A 16,289-nucleotide genomic window follows, 5' to 3' on the forward strand; every position below is an offset into this window, starting at 1 on the left:
GGAGGAATCTCTTTAGTCAGAGGGTGGTGAATCTGTGGGATTCATTGCCACAGACGGCTGTGGTGGCCAAGTCGGGGGGGGGGGGGGGGGGGAGATAGAGAGAGGGAGAGGGAGAGAGAGAGGGAGGGGGGGGGAGGGAGGGAGGGAGGGAGGGAGGGAGGGAGGGAGAGGGAGAGGGAGAGAGAGAGAGAGAAGAGGGGGATGTCAGTCATGGGCAAACACTGCCATCTGCAGGTCAGTGGGGAAACTTCTTCAAACAAAGACAGAGTGCTGGAGTAACTCAGCGAGTCAGGCAGCTTCTCTGGAGAACATGGATCTTCAAGTTCATGAGTGATAGGTTCAGAACCAGGCCATTCGTCCCGTCAAGTCTACTCCACCATTCCATCACGACTGATCTATCTCTCCCCCCTATCCCCATTCTCCTGCCTTGTCCCCACAACCTCTGACACCCGCACTAATCAAGAATCTATCTATCTCTGCCTTAAAAATATCCATTGACTTGTGGCCTCCACAGCCGTCTGTGGCAACGAATTCCACAGATTCACCACCCTCTGACTAAAGAAATTCCTCCTCATCTCCTTCCAAAAGGAACGTCCTTTAATTCTGAGGCTGTGCCCTCTGGTCCTAGACTCTCCCACTAGTGGAAACATCCTCTCCACATCCAGGCCTTTCACTAGGGGACGTTTCGGTCGGGACCCTTCCTCAGGCTCACTGCTCCATCTCCAGAGATGCTGCCTGACCCGCTGAGTTACTCCAGCACTCTGTGAAACGTCACCTATCCATGTTCTCCACAGATGCTGCCTGACCCGCTGAGTTACTCCAGCACTCTGTGAAACGTCACCTATCCATGTTCTCCACAGATGCTGCCTGACCCGCTGAGTTACTCCAGCATTTTGTGCCTTGCTGAGTGCTCTACACACTCTACCCCTCACTGTGCAGTTGGTGAATGGGTGGGTGGGTTGGGGGGCTGGGGTGGGTTGGGGGGCTGGGGTGGGGTGTTACCTGTGCCGATGAACATGACCTGGTACTGCCCGTCTTCTGCTGTCACCTGGTCCACCACCACCTGGCTGAGCCGGTAGTCCACGTTGATCCTGGTGAAGATGGGCTTGTTGCTCAGTGGGTGAACGGCCTTGTACATCAGCGGGTGGTAGCGGGCAAAGCTGACCACCTCATCCGGGAAGTCCTTGGTGGACTTTATCAACGGGTCATATGTTTTACTGGGACACTGTTGGCCAAAAGGACAATCATCCTTGAAAAAACATTGCATTACAACACTTATACCAACAAATAGGTCACACATCATGAGAGGAATAGATCGGGTCGAGTCTCTCGCCCAGCGTTGGGGAATCGAGGACCAGAGGACATAGGTTTAAGGTGAATGGGGAAAGATATAATAGTGTGTTCAAGAAGGAACTGCAGATGCTGGAAAATCGAAGGTAGACAAAAGTGCTGGAGTAACTCAGCGGGTGAGGCAGCATCTATGGAGCGAAGGAAATAGGCGACGTTTCGGGCCGAAACCCTTCTTCAGACTCATGGATAGAACAGGTTTAGAGGGATACGGACCAAACGCAGGCAGGTGGGACTAGTGTAGATGGGGCATGTTGGCAGGTATTGGGCTGAAGGGCCTGTTTCCTCTCTGTGTCACTCTGTGACTTTATAAATAACAGCGGCACAGTGGTGCAGCAGGTGTTCCAGCTGCCTCACAGCGCCACACATGCCCCATCTACACTAGTCCCACATGTCCGCATTTTGCTAATACCCTTCTCAACCTGTCCTATCCATGTACCTGTCTAATTATCTTATAAACGTTGTGTCAGTCCCTGACTCAACGACCTCCTCCGGCAGCTCATTCCATGCACCCACCACCCTCTGTGGAAAAGTTACCCCTCAGGTTCCTATTAAATCTTTCCCCTCTCACCTTAAATCCATCTTAAAAATATCCATTAATTTGGCCTCCACCACCGTCTGTGTCAACGAATTCCACAGATTCACCACCATCTGGCTAAAGAAATTCCTCCATCTCCTTCCTAAAGGAACGTCCTTTAATTCTGAAGCTGTGCCCTCTGGTCCTAGACTCTCCCACTAGTGGAAACATCCTCTCCACATCCACTCTATCCAGGCCTTTCACTATTCTGTAAGTTTCAATGAGATACCCCCTCATCCTTCTAAACTCCAGCGAGTACAGGCCCAGTGCCGACAAACGCTCTGTGATCAGATGTTACTTGCTAACGGGGAGACTAAACACAGATAAATCTCGTTCCAGTTTAGTTTGAGATCCCAAACTTGTGAGATCGAACTTACAGTAGTTCTGAAGTTGAAGCATCTTTTCATGCACAGCTCTGCTGCTCCCTCTAGTGGCTGAAAGGTTACTTTCAGTGACACTGTTTTATTTTTAGTTTAGACATACAGCGCGGAAACAGGCCCTTCGGCCCATCGAGTCCATGCCGACCAGCGATCCCCGCACACTAATACTATCCCACACACACTGGGGACAATTTACAATTTTACAGAAGCCAATTAACCTACAAACCTGCATGTCTGTGGAGTGTGGGAGGAAACCGGAGCACCCGGATAAAACCCACGCAGGTCACGGGGAGAACGTGCAAACTCCGTACAGACAGCACCCGAAGTCGGGATGGAACCCGGGTCTCCGGCGCTGTGAGGCAGCAGCTCTACCCGCTGCTCCACCGTGGCTGCCCTTCTCTGCACTAACTTTCAGTAACTGGAGATGTCACGGTGGGGCAGCGGGTAGAGCTGCTGCCTCACAGCGCCAGAGACCCGGGTTCCATCCTGACTACGGGTGCTGCCTGTACGGAGTTTGCATGTTCTCCCCGTGGGTTTTCTCCGGGTGCTCCGGTTTCCTCCCACACTCCAAAGTCATGCGGGTTTGTAGATTAATTGGCTTCTGTAAAATTGTAAATTGTCCCCAGTGTGTGTGTGTGTAGGATAGTGTTAGTGTGCGGGGATCGCTGGTCGGCAGCAACACTACCCGCTGCCACAGCGTCTTGAAACTAAACTGTAAACGAAGGGAAGAGTTTCCTGCACAGTGTGGACAGATGGAACTGTTTTAAGAAAATAATTTCACAGATATCACATTTGCACATGTGACTATAATGCACCATTGACTATTGATCATTGTCCATTAAATCATCGACCATTGACCATTGACCATTGACCATTGACCATTGAGCCCATCCTGTCATCACCAACTCGAGAGCAGTCCTGACCTCCCATCTACCTCATTAGTGACGCCCGGACTATCTTTAATTGGACTTTACTAGACTTTACCTTGCACTAAACATTATTCCCTTCATCCTGGATCCTTACACTGTGGACACTTGATAGTAATCAAGTATTGTCTTTCCTCTGACTGGATAGCACGCAACAAAAAGCTATTCATTGGTACACGTGACAATAAACCAAACTATCAAACTATCCTTTGCACTCTGTGGATTAATAGCAGAAATCCCCTGGTTCCAGCACGGGATTTCTCAATGAGTTCTTTGTCCTTGTTGTTCAGTGAAGCAGTCCTGGAATATCTGAAGGAAAAAGTGAGGAAAGCAGGAAGGGACCAAGTTATGGGCGGACTGACCGTTTGGGGAAAGATTCCAATCCTTCCCCTTGGCCAAGTGTACCATGTGCCTGCTGCCCACATCTGCTCAGTCCTGACACTAGTTTAGTTTAGTTTAGTTCAGAGATACAGCGTGGAAATATGTCCTTCGACCCACCGGGTCCGTGCCGACCAGTGATCCCCCCGCACACTAACACTATCCTACACACACTGGGGACAAATTTACATTTATAACCAAACCAAGTAACCTCCAAACCTGCACGTCTTTGGAGTGTGGGAGGAAACCGGAGCACCCAGAGAAAACCCACGCGGGTCACAGGGAGAACGTACAAACTCCGTACAGACAGCACCCGTAGTCAGGATGGAACCCGGGTCTCTGGTGCTGTGAGGCAGCAGCTCTACCCGCTGCACCACCGTGCCATTTACGGTTCAGTAAAGCAGTTCTGGAATATCTGATTGAAGGGAAAAAGTGAGGAAGGCAAGTTATGGGCGGAGCGGACCTGACTGAATAAGGGAGAGGTTCCAATCCTTGCCCTTGGCTGAGTGTAGCATGCCTGTTGCCCAGACATCACCAGATGGAAACACAGGGTGATCTATAACGAGACTCTCCAGCATTGAGTGCAGAACAGAAAGGAAAAGAAATGTCATCTCCGAGCTTTGATAAATGATGAGGGAGGACATTTGGCCGGGAGACAGCAGCACAAGGCAAATGGAAATATCGCTGGCTTCTCTTCGTTATTCCACTCGACACTGGAACTCAGGCAGGAAGCATTCTGTACACACCACAGTAACGTTACTAAGAGGTATTCCCCCTCATTCTTCTAAACTCCAGTGAGTACAGGCCCAGTGCCGTCAAACGCTCATCATATGTTGTAAGGAGGAACTGCAGATTCTGGTTTAACACGAAGATAGACACCAAATGCTGGAGTAACTCAGCGGGACAGGCAGCAGCATCTCTGCAGAGAAGGAATGGGTGACGTTTCAGGTCGAGACCCTTCATCAGACTGACCAGTCCCGACCCAAAACATCACCCATTCCTTCTCTCCAGAGATGCTGCCTGTCCCGCTGAGTTACTCCAGCATTTGGTGTCTATCTTCGGTTTAAACCAGCACCTGCAGTTCCTTCCAACACAAGTATTGTGACACCGTGCCAGTGCCTGGCAGTGCCTGATGTAGAAGCACATCGTTCCCTGAAAGTGGAGTCGCAGGAAGGCAGGTTGGTGCAGGAGGCTTTCGGCACTCTGGCCTTCTTCAGTCAGGAGTTTCAGGATAGAAGTTTGACGTCATGTTACGAAGGGGAAATCATGCTTGACAAACCTTCTGGAATTTGTTGAGGATGTGACAAGTAAAATGGACAAGGGAGAACCAGTGGATGTAGTGTACCTGGACTTTCAGAAAGCCTTTGATAAGGTCCCACATAAATTCTAGGAGCAGAGTAAGGCCATTCGGCCCATTGAGTCTGCTCCGCCATTCAATCATTTATTTTCCAGAGGGCTTGTATACAAAAACAGGGATGTAATGCTGAGGTTCTATAAGGTGCTGGTCAGGCCGCAGTTGGAATATTGTGAGCAATATTGGGCCCCGTCTCTGAGGAAGGATGTGCTGGCTCTGGAGAGGGTCCAGAGGAGGTTTACAAGAATGATCCCAGGAATGAGTGGGTTAACATATGAAGAACGTTTGTCGGCACTGGGCCTGTACTCGCTGGAGTTTAGAAGGATGGCCAGCACCGCCATTCACTGTGATCATGGCTGATCATCCCCAATCAGTACCCCGTTCCTGCCTTCTCCCCATATCCCCTGACTCCGCTATCTTTAGGAGCCCTATCCAGCTCTCTCTTGAAAGTATCTAGAGAACCGGCCTCCACCGCCCTCTTGAGGCAGAGAATTCCACAGACTCACAACTCTCTGTGTGTGAAAATAATGACCGTAACCTTAAGGGCCGCTGCTGTTGTAATAAGACCAGTTTCACTTGGCGTCATATTCAGCACGGAAATTGTGGGCCGAAGGGCCTGTTCCTGGTCTCCACTGATCTTCAGTTTAACATAGGTTGGTTTATTGTCACGTGTACCGAGGTACAGTGAACAGCTTCTGTTGCATGCTAACCAGTCAGCGGAAAGACAATACATGATTACAATCGAGCCGTCCACAGTGTACAGATACAGGATAAAGGGAATAACGTTTAGTGCAAGGGAAAGCCAGTAAAGTCCGATTAGACCGGCATGGTGGTGCAGCGGGTAGAGCTGCTGCCTCACGGCGCCAGAGACCCGGGTTCCATCCTGACTACGGGTGCTGTCTGTACGGAGTTTGCACGTTCTCCCCGTGACTGCGTGGGTTTTCTCCGGGTGCTCCAGTTTCCTCCCACACTCCAAAGACGTGCAGGTTTGTAGGTTAATTGGCTTCAGTAAAATTGTAAATTGTCCCTAGTGTGTAGGATAGTGTTAGTGTGCGGGGATCGCTGGTCGGCACGGACTCGGTGGGCCAAAGGGCCTGTTTCCGTGCTGTATCTTTAAACTAAACTAAACTAAAGACTGTTTACAAGGCAGTATACAAATATTATAAATATAAGTATCTATACAAAGATACTGAAGGAGGCGTGCTGCCCTCTACTGGGCTGAGGCCTGGTGACAACTCACAGACATCCCCTCCTATCCGTGAAGCTGTCCCACTGAGTTACTCCAGCATTTTGTGTCTATCTTCTGTTAACACCAGCGCCTGCAGTTCCTTGCTAAACTACAGGTAGTGCGAGGGTCTCCAATACCCTGTTGTCTGTCACATTGCATTGTTGAATAAAGAGCAGACTCACTCCCTCACTGAGTGTGTGGCCCATTCCAACTCACCCCGTCCCACCACAGTGTGTTCAGTCAAACACATCGCCCAGAATGACTTACCTGCCACGTTCCCCCCTGCCCTGCCCTGCCCTCCTTCCCTCTCACCCCCTCATCGAGTGAGTTACTCATTCACCCACTGGCCCCGTCACCTGGGAAAGAGCAACAGTTCTGCTGTGTGTTTGGGCAGTGAAGCATCTCAACATCAAACGCCACTTCATTAATGAAGCACGATCCCAGGCTGGTTAAAGTGAAACGTACTCAGAACGGGCCCAGACAGAGAGAAATCACTCCGTAGTAAACACCAGGCCATGTCAAAGGTCAATGCTGGCCATGTACAACTCAATGAAAATAACTTTAGAATCACAGAGTGACACAGTGTGGAAACAGGCCCTTCGGCCCGACTTGCCCACACCGGCCAACATGTCCCATCTACACCAGTCACAGAGTGACACAGTGTGGAAACAGGCCCTTCGGCCCGACTTGCCCACACTGGCCAACATGTCCCAGCTACACTAGTCACAGAGTGACACAGTGTGGAAACAGGCCCTTCGGCCCGACTTGCCCACACCGGCCAACATGTCCCATCTACACCAGTCACAGAGTGACACAGTGTGGAAACAGGCCCTTCGGCCCGACTTGCCCACACTGGCCAACATGTCCCAGCTACACTAGTCACAGAGTGACACAGTGTGGAAACAGGCCCTTCGGCCCGACTTGCCCACACCGGCCAACATGACCCAGCTACACTAGTCACAGAGTGACACAGTGTGGAAACAGGCCCTTCGGCCCGACTTGCCCACACTGGCCAACATGTCCCAGCTACACTAGTCACAGAGTGACACAGTGTGGAAACAGGCCCTTCGGCCCGACTTGCCCACACTGGCCAACATGTCCCAGCTACACCAGTCACAGAGTGACACAGTGTGGAAACAGGCCCTTCGGCCCGACTTGCCCACACTGGCCAACATGTCCCAGCTACACTAGTCATAGAGTGATACAGTGTGGAAACAGGCCCTTCAGCCCGACTTGCCCACACCGGCCAATATGTCCCAGCTACACTAGTCACAGAGTGATACAGTGTGGAAACAGGCCCTTCAGCCCAACTTGCCCACACTGGCCAACATGTCCCAGCTACACTAGTCATAGAGTCACAGAGCGATACAGCGCGGAAACAGGCCCCTTGGCCCAGCGAGTCCGTGCCGACCAGCGATCCCCTGCACACTAACACTACCCTACACACACTAGGGACAATTTACAATTATACCGAAGCCAATTAACCTACAAACCTACAGGTCTTTGGAGTGTGGGAGGAAACCAGAGCACCCGGAGAAAACCCACGCAGGTCACGGGGAGAACGTACAAACTCCGTACAGACAGCACCCGTAGTTGGTTGTTTAGGAAGGAACTGCAGATGCTGCATTACACCAAAGATAGACACAAAACGCTGGAGTAACTCAGCGGGACAAGCAGAATCTCTGGAGAGAAGGAATGGGTGACGTTTCGGGGTCGCGACCCTTCTTCAGACTGACCGACCTGAAACGTTACCCATTCCTTCTCTCCAGAGATGCTGCCTGTCCCGCTAAGTTACTCCAGCTTTTTGTGTCTACCTTCGATTTAAACCAGCATCTGCAGTTCCTTCCTACCTAATCAGGGGTCAGTCAGGCTGGTGGTAGAAGCGATGGAGAGAGATGGGCCTGTCCCACTTACGCAACTTTTTCGGCCACTGCCGACACCCGTCATAGGTCGTTACAGGTCGCCGAAAATGTTCACCATGCTGAAAATCCAGCGGTGACCAGAATGACGCTACGACTCTTTGGGTGACTGAGGAGACGACTCACGACCGTACAGGCGACATGTCGCGCGGGGGTGAAGCCTGTGTGGTCGTGAGTAGTCGCTCAAAGAGTCGTACCTTGTTCTGGTCGCCGCTGGATTTTCAACGTTGAAGATTTTCATCGACCTGTAACGACTTATGACGGGTGCCAGCAGTCACTGAAAAAGTTGCGTAAGTGGGACGGACCCCTAGAGGGTCAGTTTATCCACCTATATACAGCGGCTGGTCCATGCACAACTCCCTATCTCCCTGCCTGCTCCTGACTAACAGAGAGACTGTGATTCCAAGTGCAACGTACTTTTGCTGATTACACTGGCCAAGAATAACAGGAAGAGTGGAGCTGGCAAAGAGAGAGGGGAACAAGGATTGGTGGGTGGTCCCAACATCAAACTGATCCCTCGCCAGCATCCACTCACAATTAAAGGACCTACTTTTACAACCGAGATGAGGAGGAATTTCTTTAGTCAGAGGGTGGTGAATCTGTGGAATTCATTGCCACAGACGGCTGTGGAGGCCACAAGTCAGTGGATATGTTTAAGGCGGAGATAGATAGATTCTTGATTAGTGCGGGTGTCAGGGGTTATGGGGAGAAGGCAGGAGAATGGGGTTAGGAAGGAGAGATAGATCAGCCATGATTGAATGGTGGAGTAGACTAATGGGCCGAATGGTCTAATCCTGCTCCTATCACATGCACTTATTAATGCCCAGACTCTTTTCACCAGTGTAGGGGAATCAAGAACTAGATTTCATGGGTTTAAGGTGAGAGGGGAAAGATTTCATAGGAAACTGAGGGGTAACATTTCACACAGAGGGTGGTGGGTGTATGGAACGAGCTGCCGGAGGAGGTCGTTGAGCCTGGGACTATTTTTAACTCATTTTTATTTAACAAGGAGAGGGAAGAATTACATTTCATGTTTATCAACATTCCTACAATGCCGTGTACGACAGTGATCGCAACTTCTACTGAAGTGTGGATGGCCGTTGGCTCTCTAGGAGCTCACCTGCCCTTTGACAGGTCTTGTTTCTGGTCCTGCTGGGGGTCCACAGCCCCCTCCTCACCTGGCAAACCAGGTGGGGGAGACGGTTTAGTCGTCGACTATCCGACCATGGAGCAGGTAGCGCGGGATTACATGGTACCCGTGGCGGGGGGGGGGGGGGGGAACTCCCCCCGACCTGATTAGTGACAGCATTTACAAGACATTTAAACAGGTACATGGATAGATCATGAGTTCGTTAGTGATAGGTGCAGATTTTGGTATTTGTGCACAAGGCAGGGGGAGGGGAGAGCCGATCGGGGGAGGGGGGGATCTCCCAGTCGGTCTGCTCCTGGGCCTGGCTAAGATGGCCATTGGTGGGTCCAGGCAGCGGACAGTCGATGGTCACCCCAGAGTCGGCTGCCCACCCCTCTTGCCGGCCTAGGTCCATGCCTGCATGTCCCTGGAGAGGGAACATGGGGTGTCCATGCGGGGACTCTAGAGGCCGTCCGTGAACACTGGTCTCCGCGGGAGGTTGAGGGTATTGCAGATACAGAAGCCACTATTGTATTCTGGTGTAAGAAGGGGAATAAAAGTGTGTACTCACGGTCCCTGGCCTCGGGTAAGGTGTCTTCCCGTTGTACTCCACCCACCTGTGGTCTGGGCCTTCCTTGTGAGCGTAGGGCCCATTGAAGACAGCGCGGATATCAGCCATGCTGTAGGAACAGACTGCGGAACCTTTAAAGATCGAACTGGGCAAAAACAACACGTCCACAAGTTAATGCTGAACTTATCGATCCCTAGAGGCTTTCAGTTTAGTTTAGTTTAGAGATACAGTGCGGAAACAGGCCCTTCGGCCCACCGAGTCCGCACTGACCAGCGATCCCCGCACACTAACACTATCCTACACACACCAGGGACAATTTTACATTCAAACCAAGCCAATTAACCTACAAACCTACAAGTATTTGGAGTGTGGGAGGAAACCAGAGCATAACTCTTCATTACTTTGCTCAGAGTCATGTAATTCACTGCCGACATCTTCCAGGTTCGTCTCTGCTGGAGGTTGTGATACAGAGAAAATGTTTACCAATGTGTAGGAAGGAACAGCAGATGCTGGTTTAAACCGAAGATAGACACAAAGTGCTGGAGTAACTCAGCAGGTCAGGCAGCATCTGTGGAGAACATGGATAGGTGACGTTTCACAGAGTGCTGGAGTAACTCAGCGGGTCAGGCAGCATCTGTGGAGAACATGGATAGGTGACGTTTCACAGAGTGCTGGAGTAACTCAGCGGGTCAGGCAGCATCTGTGGAGAACATGGATAGGTGACGTTTCACAGAGTGCTGAGTTTCTCCAGCATTTTTGTCTACCTTCCAGCATCTGCAGTTCTTTCTTAAACACTGAATCTGGAGGTGTGCGTTTTCACACTTCTGTACCTCTTGCCCGATGGGAGAGGGGAGAAGAGGGTGTGACCGGGGTGAGACTGGTCCTTGATGATGCTGCTGGCCTTGCTGAGGCAGCGTGAGGTGTAGATGCAGTAATTTATGCGCCAGTATTAATATTTACCTTGTGGTAGTGAAGACTCCGTAAACAATAGGATTCCTTGGATCCCGAGTTTGCAGCAGGAACACATCCTCTGTAAACAATAACAGAGCTGTTAATATTAATGACTTGAAATAAAAACAGCGTGAAAACAGGCCCGGCACTTTGTATTGTTTGTGACTGCAGCGCCTGCCGTTCCCCGAGTCCCTCATAGACAATAGTTTTGTTGGTTCACATGCTTGATCAATGGTGTTTTATCATTAATGTTTTATTATTATTAATGTTTAATGTTTTATGTGTCATTCCTAACTGTCACTGTGTGTCATGTTGTTACTTGTGGGCGGAGCACCAAGGCAAATTCCTTGTATGTGAATACTTGGCCAATAAACTTACTTACTTACTTTCTTACTTAGACAATAGGTGCAGGAGTAGGCCATTCGGCCCTTTGAGCCAGCACCGCCATTCAATGTGATCATGGCTGATCATGGCTGATCATCCCCAATCAGTACCCCGTTCCTGCCTTCTCCCCATATCCCCTGACTCTGCTATTTTCAAGAGCCCTATCTAGCTCTCTCTTGAAAATATACAGAGAACCTGCCTCCACCTCCCTCTGAGGCAGAGAATTCCACAGACTCACCACTCTCTGGGTGAAAAAGTGTTTCCTCATCACCGTTCTAAATTACGTACGTCCCCTTATTCTCATGTCTCCTCACCGCCCCCCCCACCCACAGTACGTACGTAATTCATCGAAGTAGGTGTCCACTCCATCCTGGCCTGGGATGGAACAGACCAGTCGAGCTTTCAGGAAGGTGGTCCACTTGTTGATGAGGCTGCGCTGACCTCCAGCGTCGTTCTGTGGAGGAGCAAGATGGCAGAACATCAGCGGGACCCTGTCCATAGGGTGGTAGGTTCTCGGTGCAGAATTAGTCTGTCAAGGGCAGCTCGGTGGCAACAGTTGCCGCCTCACAGCGACAGAGACCCGCAATCGATCTCTCCATCCCTTCTCCCACCCGTCTGATTGACCCCTGATTATGTAGGAAGGAACTGCAGATGCTGCTTTAAATCGAAGGTAGACACAAAATGCTGGAGTAACTCAGCGGGACAGGCAGCATCTCTGGCGAGAAGGAATGGGTGACGTTTCGGGTCGGTCAGTCTGAAGAAGAGTCTCGCCTGAAACGTCGCCAATTCCTTCTCTCCAGAGATGCTGCCTGTCCCACTGAGTTACTCCAGCATTTTGTGTCTATCTTTGGTGTAATGCAGCATCTGCAGTTCCTTCCTAAACAACCGACCACGGGTGCTGTCTGTACGGAGTTTGTACGTTCTCCCCGTGACCTGCGTGGGTTTTCTCCAGGTGCTCTGGCTTCCTCCCACACTCCAAAGGCGTGCAGGTTTGTAGGTTAAAATAGTAAATTATCCCCAGTGTGTGTAGGATAGTGTTAGTGTGCGGGGATCGCTGGTCGGCACGGACTCGGTGGGCCGAAGGGCCTGTTTTCGCGCTGTATCTCTAAACTAAACTAAACTAAATTAAACTGGCTTGTTAAATTAATTTATTGCTTCCCAACATTCAGCAAGATCAGAATCCAAGAGTTATTCTTGGAGCCAACTGATGGTGGAAAATATTTGATGTTGCCAAGGTTTAAGGGCCTGCGGTCAACAAAGAGATGAAAGGATTACATTAATAGAGTTTAATATTGCTTATGAATGATTTGCTCATTAACCCTTGCCCCCAGCATGAACCACGGACTGAGTGAAAGGTTTTGTTGTCGACTTCTGCAGGGGCCAGGGGTTATTCTGTTCCTCCAGTAAGGTGAAACCCAGCTTGTCCCGAGTGCTAGCCATCCTCATTTATAACACTGCTCTGTTCAACAATGAGGCAGAATATCCCTTCCACCCGACTGCAGGCTGCAGCCTAGACCACAGCATAACACACAGCATCGAGCACGAGTACAGGCCCTTCGGCCCATCGAGCACAGGCCCTTCGACCCATCGAGCACAGGCCCTTCGGCCCATCTTGTCCATGCCCACCATTTGGCTCATAGGGCTAGTCCCATTTGCCTGCATTTGGTCCACGTCTCTCTAAACACTTCCTATTCATACACCTATCGGTGAGGGGGTGAGGGAGGGAGGGGGGGTGAGAGGGGTGAGAGTGCAGGGGTAAGAGTGCGGAGGGGGTGAGGGTGCGGGGGTGAGAGTGCGGGGGAGAGTGCGGGGGTGAGAGTGCGGGGGCGAGAGTGCGGGGGTGAGAGTGCGGGGGTGAGAGTGCGGGGGTGAGAGTGCGGGGGAGAGTGCGGGGGCGAGAGTGCGGGGGCGAGAGTGCGGGGGTGAGAGTGCGGGGGGGCTGAGGGTGCGGGGGTGAGAGTGCGGGGGTGAGGGTGCGGGGGTGAGAGTGCGGGGGGGCTGAGGGTGCGGGGGTGAGAGTGCGGGGGGGGGGGGTGTTGAGGGGGGTGAGAGTGCGGGGGTGAGAGTGCGGGGGTGAGAGTGCGGGGGAGAGTGCGGGGGTGAGAGTGCGGGGGTGAGAGTGCGGGGCGGGGGTGAGAGTGCGGGGGTGAGAGTGTGGGGGTGAGAGTGCGGGGGGGAGAGTGCGGGGCGGGGGTGAGAGTGCGGGGCGGGGGTGAGAGTGTGGGGGTGAGAGTGCGGGGGTGAGAGGGCGGGGGTGAGAGGGCAGGGTTGAGAGTGCGGGGGTGAGAGGGCGGGGGTGAGGGAGGGGGGGTGAGGGAGGGGGCACATCGCTGATGAAAGATGTCCCGCCCGCCCGTCAGGTGTGGCTGTAAATGGCTGGACATTGTTTATTGTTGGAGCCGGCCTGATGGCAATTAATCACCCACTTTGACTGCTTAATTCCTCCCCATTTGTTGAGCTAATCCTTTATTTGCTGCCTGTCCCCACCCAGTGCACCAGTTGATCAAAGACCCGGCAACATTCCCGCCCGCATCAATCTCTCTCTCTGCTCCTTCCACACACACACATCATCTATCGTAACTCCGCGACTGCACAAGTTCAATCGTATCGTATCCGATCCGATCCGATCATATCTCCACCACTGGTCTCTGCACAAACTTCTGGCTAGATCGAGTGTGTAGGAAGGAACTGCAGATGCTGGTTTATACCGAAGATAGACACAGAGTGCTGGAGTAACTCAGCGGGTCAGGCAGCATCTCTGGAGAGAAGGAATGGGTGATGTGACACAGAGAGTAGTGAATCTCTGGAATTCTCTGCCACAGAAGGTAGTTGAGGCCAGTTCATTGGCTATATTTAAGAGGGAGTTAGATGTGGCCCTTGTGGCTAAAGGGATCAGGGGGTATGGAGAGAAGGCAGGTACAGGATACTGAGTTGGATGATCAGCCATGATCATATTGAATGGCGGTGCAGGCTCATAGAAACATAGAAACATAGAAAATAGGTGCAGGAGTAGAGGCCATTCTGCCCTTCGAGCCTACACCGCCATTCAATATGATCATGGCTGATCATCCAATTCAGGCTCGAAGGGCCGAATGGTCCTATTTTCTATGTTTCTATGTTTCTATGTTTTGGGTCGAGACCCTTCTTCAGGCTGTTGTCTAGTCTAATCTAGTAAGTGATCTGTTGGTGAAACACCTATTAACACGAGGTTAACCTCTGAGCTTGCCATAAGGACACACGGTGATGGGTTTAACAACGGGCCTTGTGTCAGTGACCAATGACCAGTGACCAGTGTGGGTTACCAGGACACTGAGCCATAGACTGTTTAAGAAGGAACTTCAGATGCTGGAAAATCGAAGGTGGACAAAAATGCTGAAGAAACTCAGCGGGTGAGGCAGCATCTATGGAGCGAAGGAATAGGTGACGTTTCAGGTCGAGACCCTTCTTCAGACCCCCACATCAGTCTGAAGAAGGGTCTCGACCCGAAACGTCACCATAGACTGTGGTCACCACAGTGTTCCAGGACCCAGGCTGATAACGTTGAATCGTTGAATGAATTTAGAATAAACATTTGTGTTTAAGAAGGAACTTCAGATGCTGGAAAATCGAAGGTAGACAAAAGTGCTGGAGAAACTCAGCAACATCTATGGAGCGAAGGAAATAGGCAACGTTTCGGGCCAAAACCCTTCTGGAAATAGGCAACGTTTCGGGTCGAAACCCTTCTGGAAATAGGCAACGTTTCGGGCCGAAACCCTTCTGGAAATAGGCAACGTTTCGGGCCGAACCCCTTCTGGGTTTCGGCCCGAAACGCTGCCTATTTCCTTCGCTCCATAGATGCTGCTGCACCCGCTGAGTTTCTCCAGCACTTTTGTCTACCATAGAATAAACAGCCCAGCCCACCGCTGAAGCCACTGCTCTACAAGAACAGGAGCTGAACAAAGTCCGTGTTGAACTAAGCACGTTTATTTTTGTAAGCCCACGTACATCAAAGCTGTTATTATTAGTTGTTGGTAATGCCTCTTAACTCATTAGCTCCTGTAATAAACGGTGCCCTCCGCTCACTCAGTCTGTGCTGATGAATTGCCCGTCTCCAATACTTCATGGCCTCAGTGAAAGTGCAAGGAGCTGGGCTGAACGCGGATATCAATCACAACCAGCCGAGTTTCACCACCCTTCCTCAACCTTTGAAGGCCAAAGACCTTTGGATCCAGACTCCAGGATTAATCAACTTCACAAAACGCTCAGGAAAAATGTTCTCCATGTCGGGCGAGTCCAGAACCAGGGGCCACAGTCTTAGAATGGAGGGGAGGTCATTTAAGACTGAGGTGAGAAAAAACTTTTTCACCCAGAGAGTTGTGAGTTTGTGGAATTCCCTGCCACAGAGGGCAGTGGAGGCCAAGTCACTGGATGGATTTAAGAGAGAGTTAGATAGAGCTCTAGGGGCTAGTGGAATCAAGGGATATGGGGAGAAGGCAGGCACGGGTTATTGATAGGGGACGATCAGCCATGATCACAATTCTTGGTTCTTGGTTTCTTGGTCCTCCAAAATATTCCAAATGGAATTTAAACTGGAGGTGGATGGCGGTGCTGGCTCGAAGGGCCGAATGGCCTCCTCCTGCACCTATTTTCTATGTTTCTATGCTCCTGACTCACTCGACAAAGTTCCCAACCAAAGCACTAATTGTAGAATAGAAAAACTTGTGGGAAGCGAAAGACTGCTCGAGAGAGGGTGTGGGTGGGTGGAGGGGGAGAGGGAGGCAGAGCTGTGAGGCAGCAGCTCTACCCGCTGCGCCACCGTGTTGGTTAATGTGACGTGTAGTGCGGGTGTAGTCCTGAAGTGCGGAGAAGTATCTCCATAAAAGATGTACATGGATAGGACAGGTTTGGAGGGGTATGGACCAAGTGCTGGCAGGTGGGACTAGTGTAGCTGGGACATGTTGGCCAGTATGGGCAAGTAGGGCCAAAGGGCCTGTTTCCACACTGTAACACTCTGTGACTAGTGTAGATGGGACATGTTGGCCAGTGTGGGCAAGTTGGGCCGAAGGGCCTGTTTCCACACTGTAACACTCTATGACTAGTGTAGCTGGGACATGTTGGCCAGTATGGGCAAGTTGGGCCAAAGGGCCTGTTTCCACACTGTAACAC

At 51.2% G+C, this 16,289-nt stretch overlaps 1 protein-coding gene across 1 annotated transcript in view; it reads right to left on the reverse strand.

Annotated features, from left to right (window-relative positions):
* Nucleotides 1-1,002: 1,002 nt before the first annotated feature.
* LOC116970155 (semaphorin-3D-like) overlaps nt 1,003-16,289 on the reverse strand; it is a gene marked incomplete at its 3' end in the record, with an annotated part of 58,484 nt that continues 43,197 nt past the window's right edge. Inside the window, exons 9-12 of the mRNA XM_033016866.1 lie at nt 11,484-11,598; nt 10,770-10,839; nt 9,810-9,954; nt 1,003-1,225 (exon numbers count right to left, since the gene is read on the reverse strand). Of these exons, the coding sequence (XP_032872757.1) occupies nt 1,003-1,225; nt 9,810-9,954; nt 10,770-10,839; nt 11,484-11,598 (553 nt within the window). The remainder of the gene's footprint in view (nt 1,226-9,809; nt 9,955-10,769; nt 10,840-11,483; nt 11,599-16,289) is intronic.

The sequence above is a fragment of the Amblyraja radiata genome, unplaced genomic scaffold, assembly GCF_010909765.2.
Source record: "Amblyraja radiata isolate CabotCenter1 unplaced genomic scaffold, sAmbRad1.1.pri scaffold_582_ctg1, whole genome shotgun sequence".
In the NCBI taxonomy this organism is placed as follows: domain Eukaryota; kingdom Metazoa; phylum Chordata; class Chondrichthyes; order Rajiformes; family Rajidae; genus Amblyraja; species Amblyraja radiata.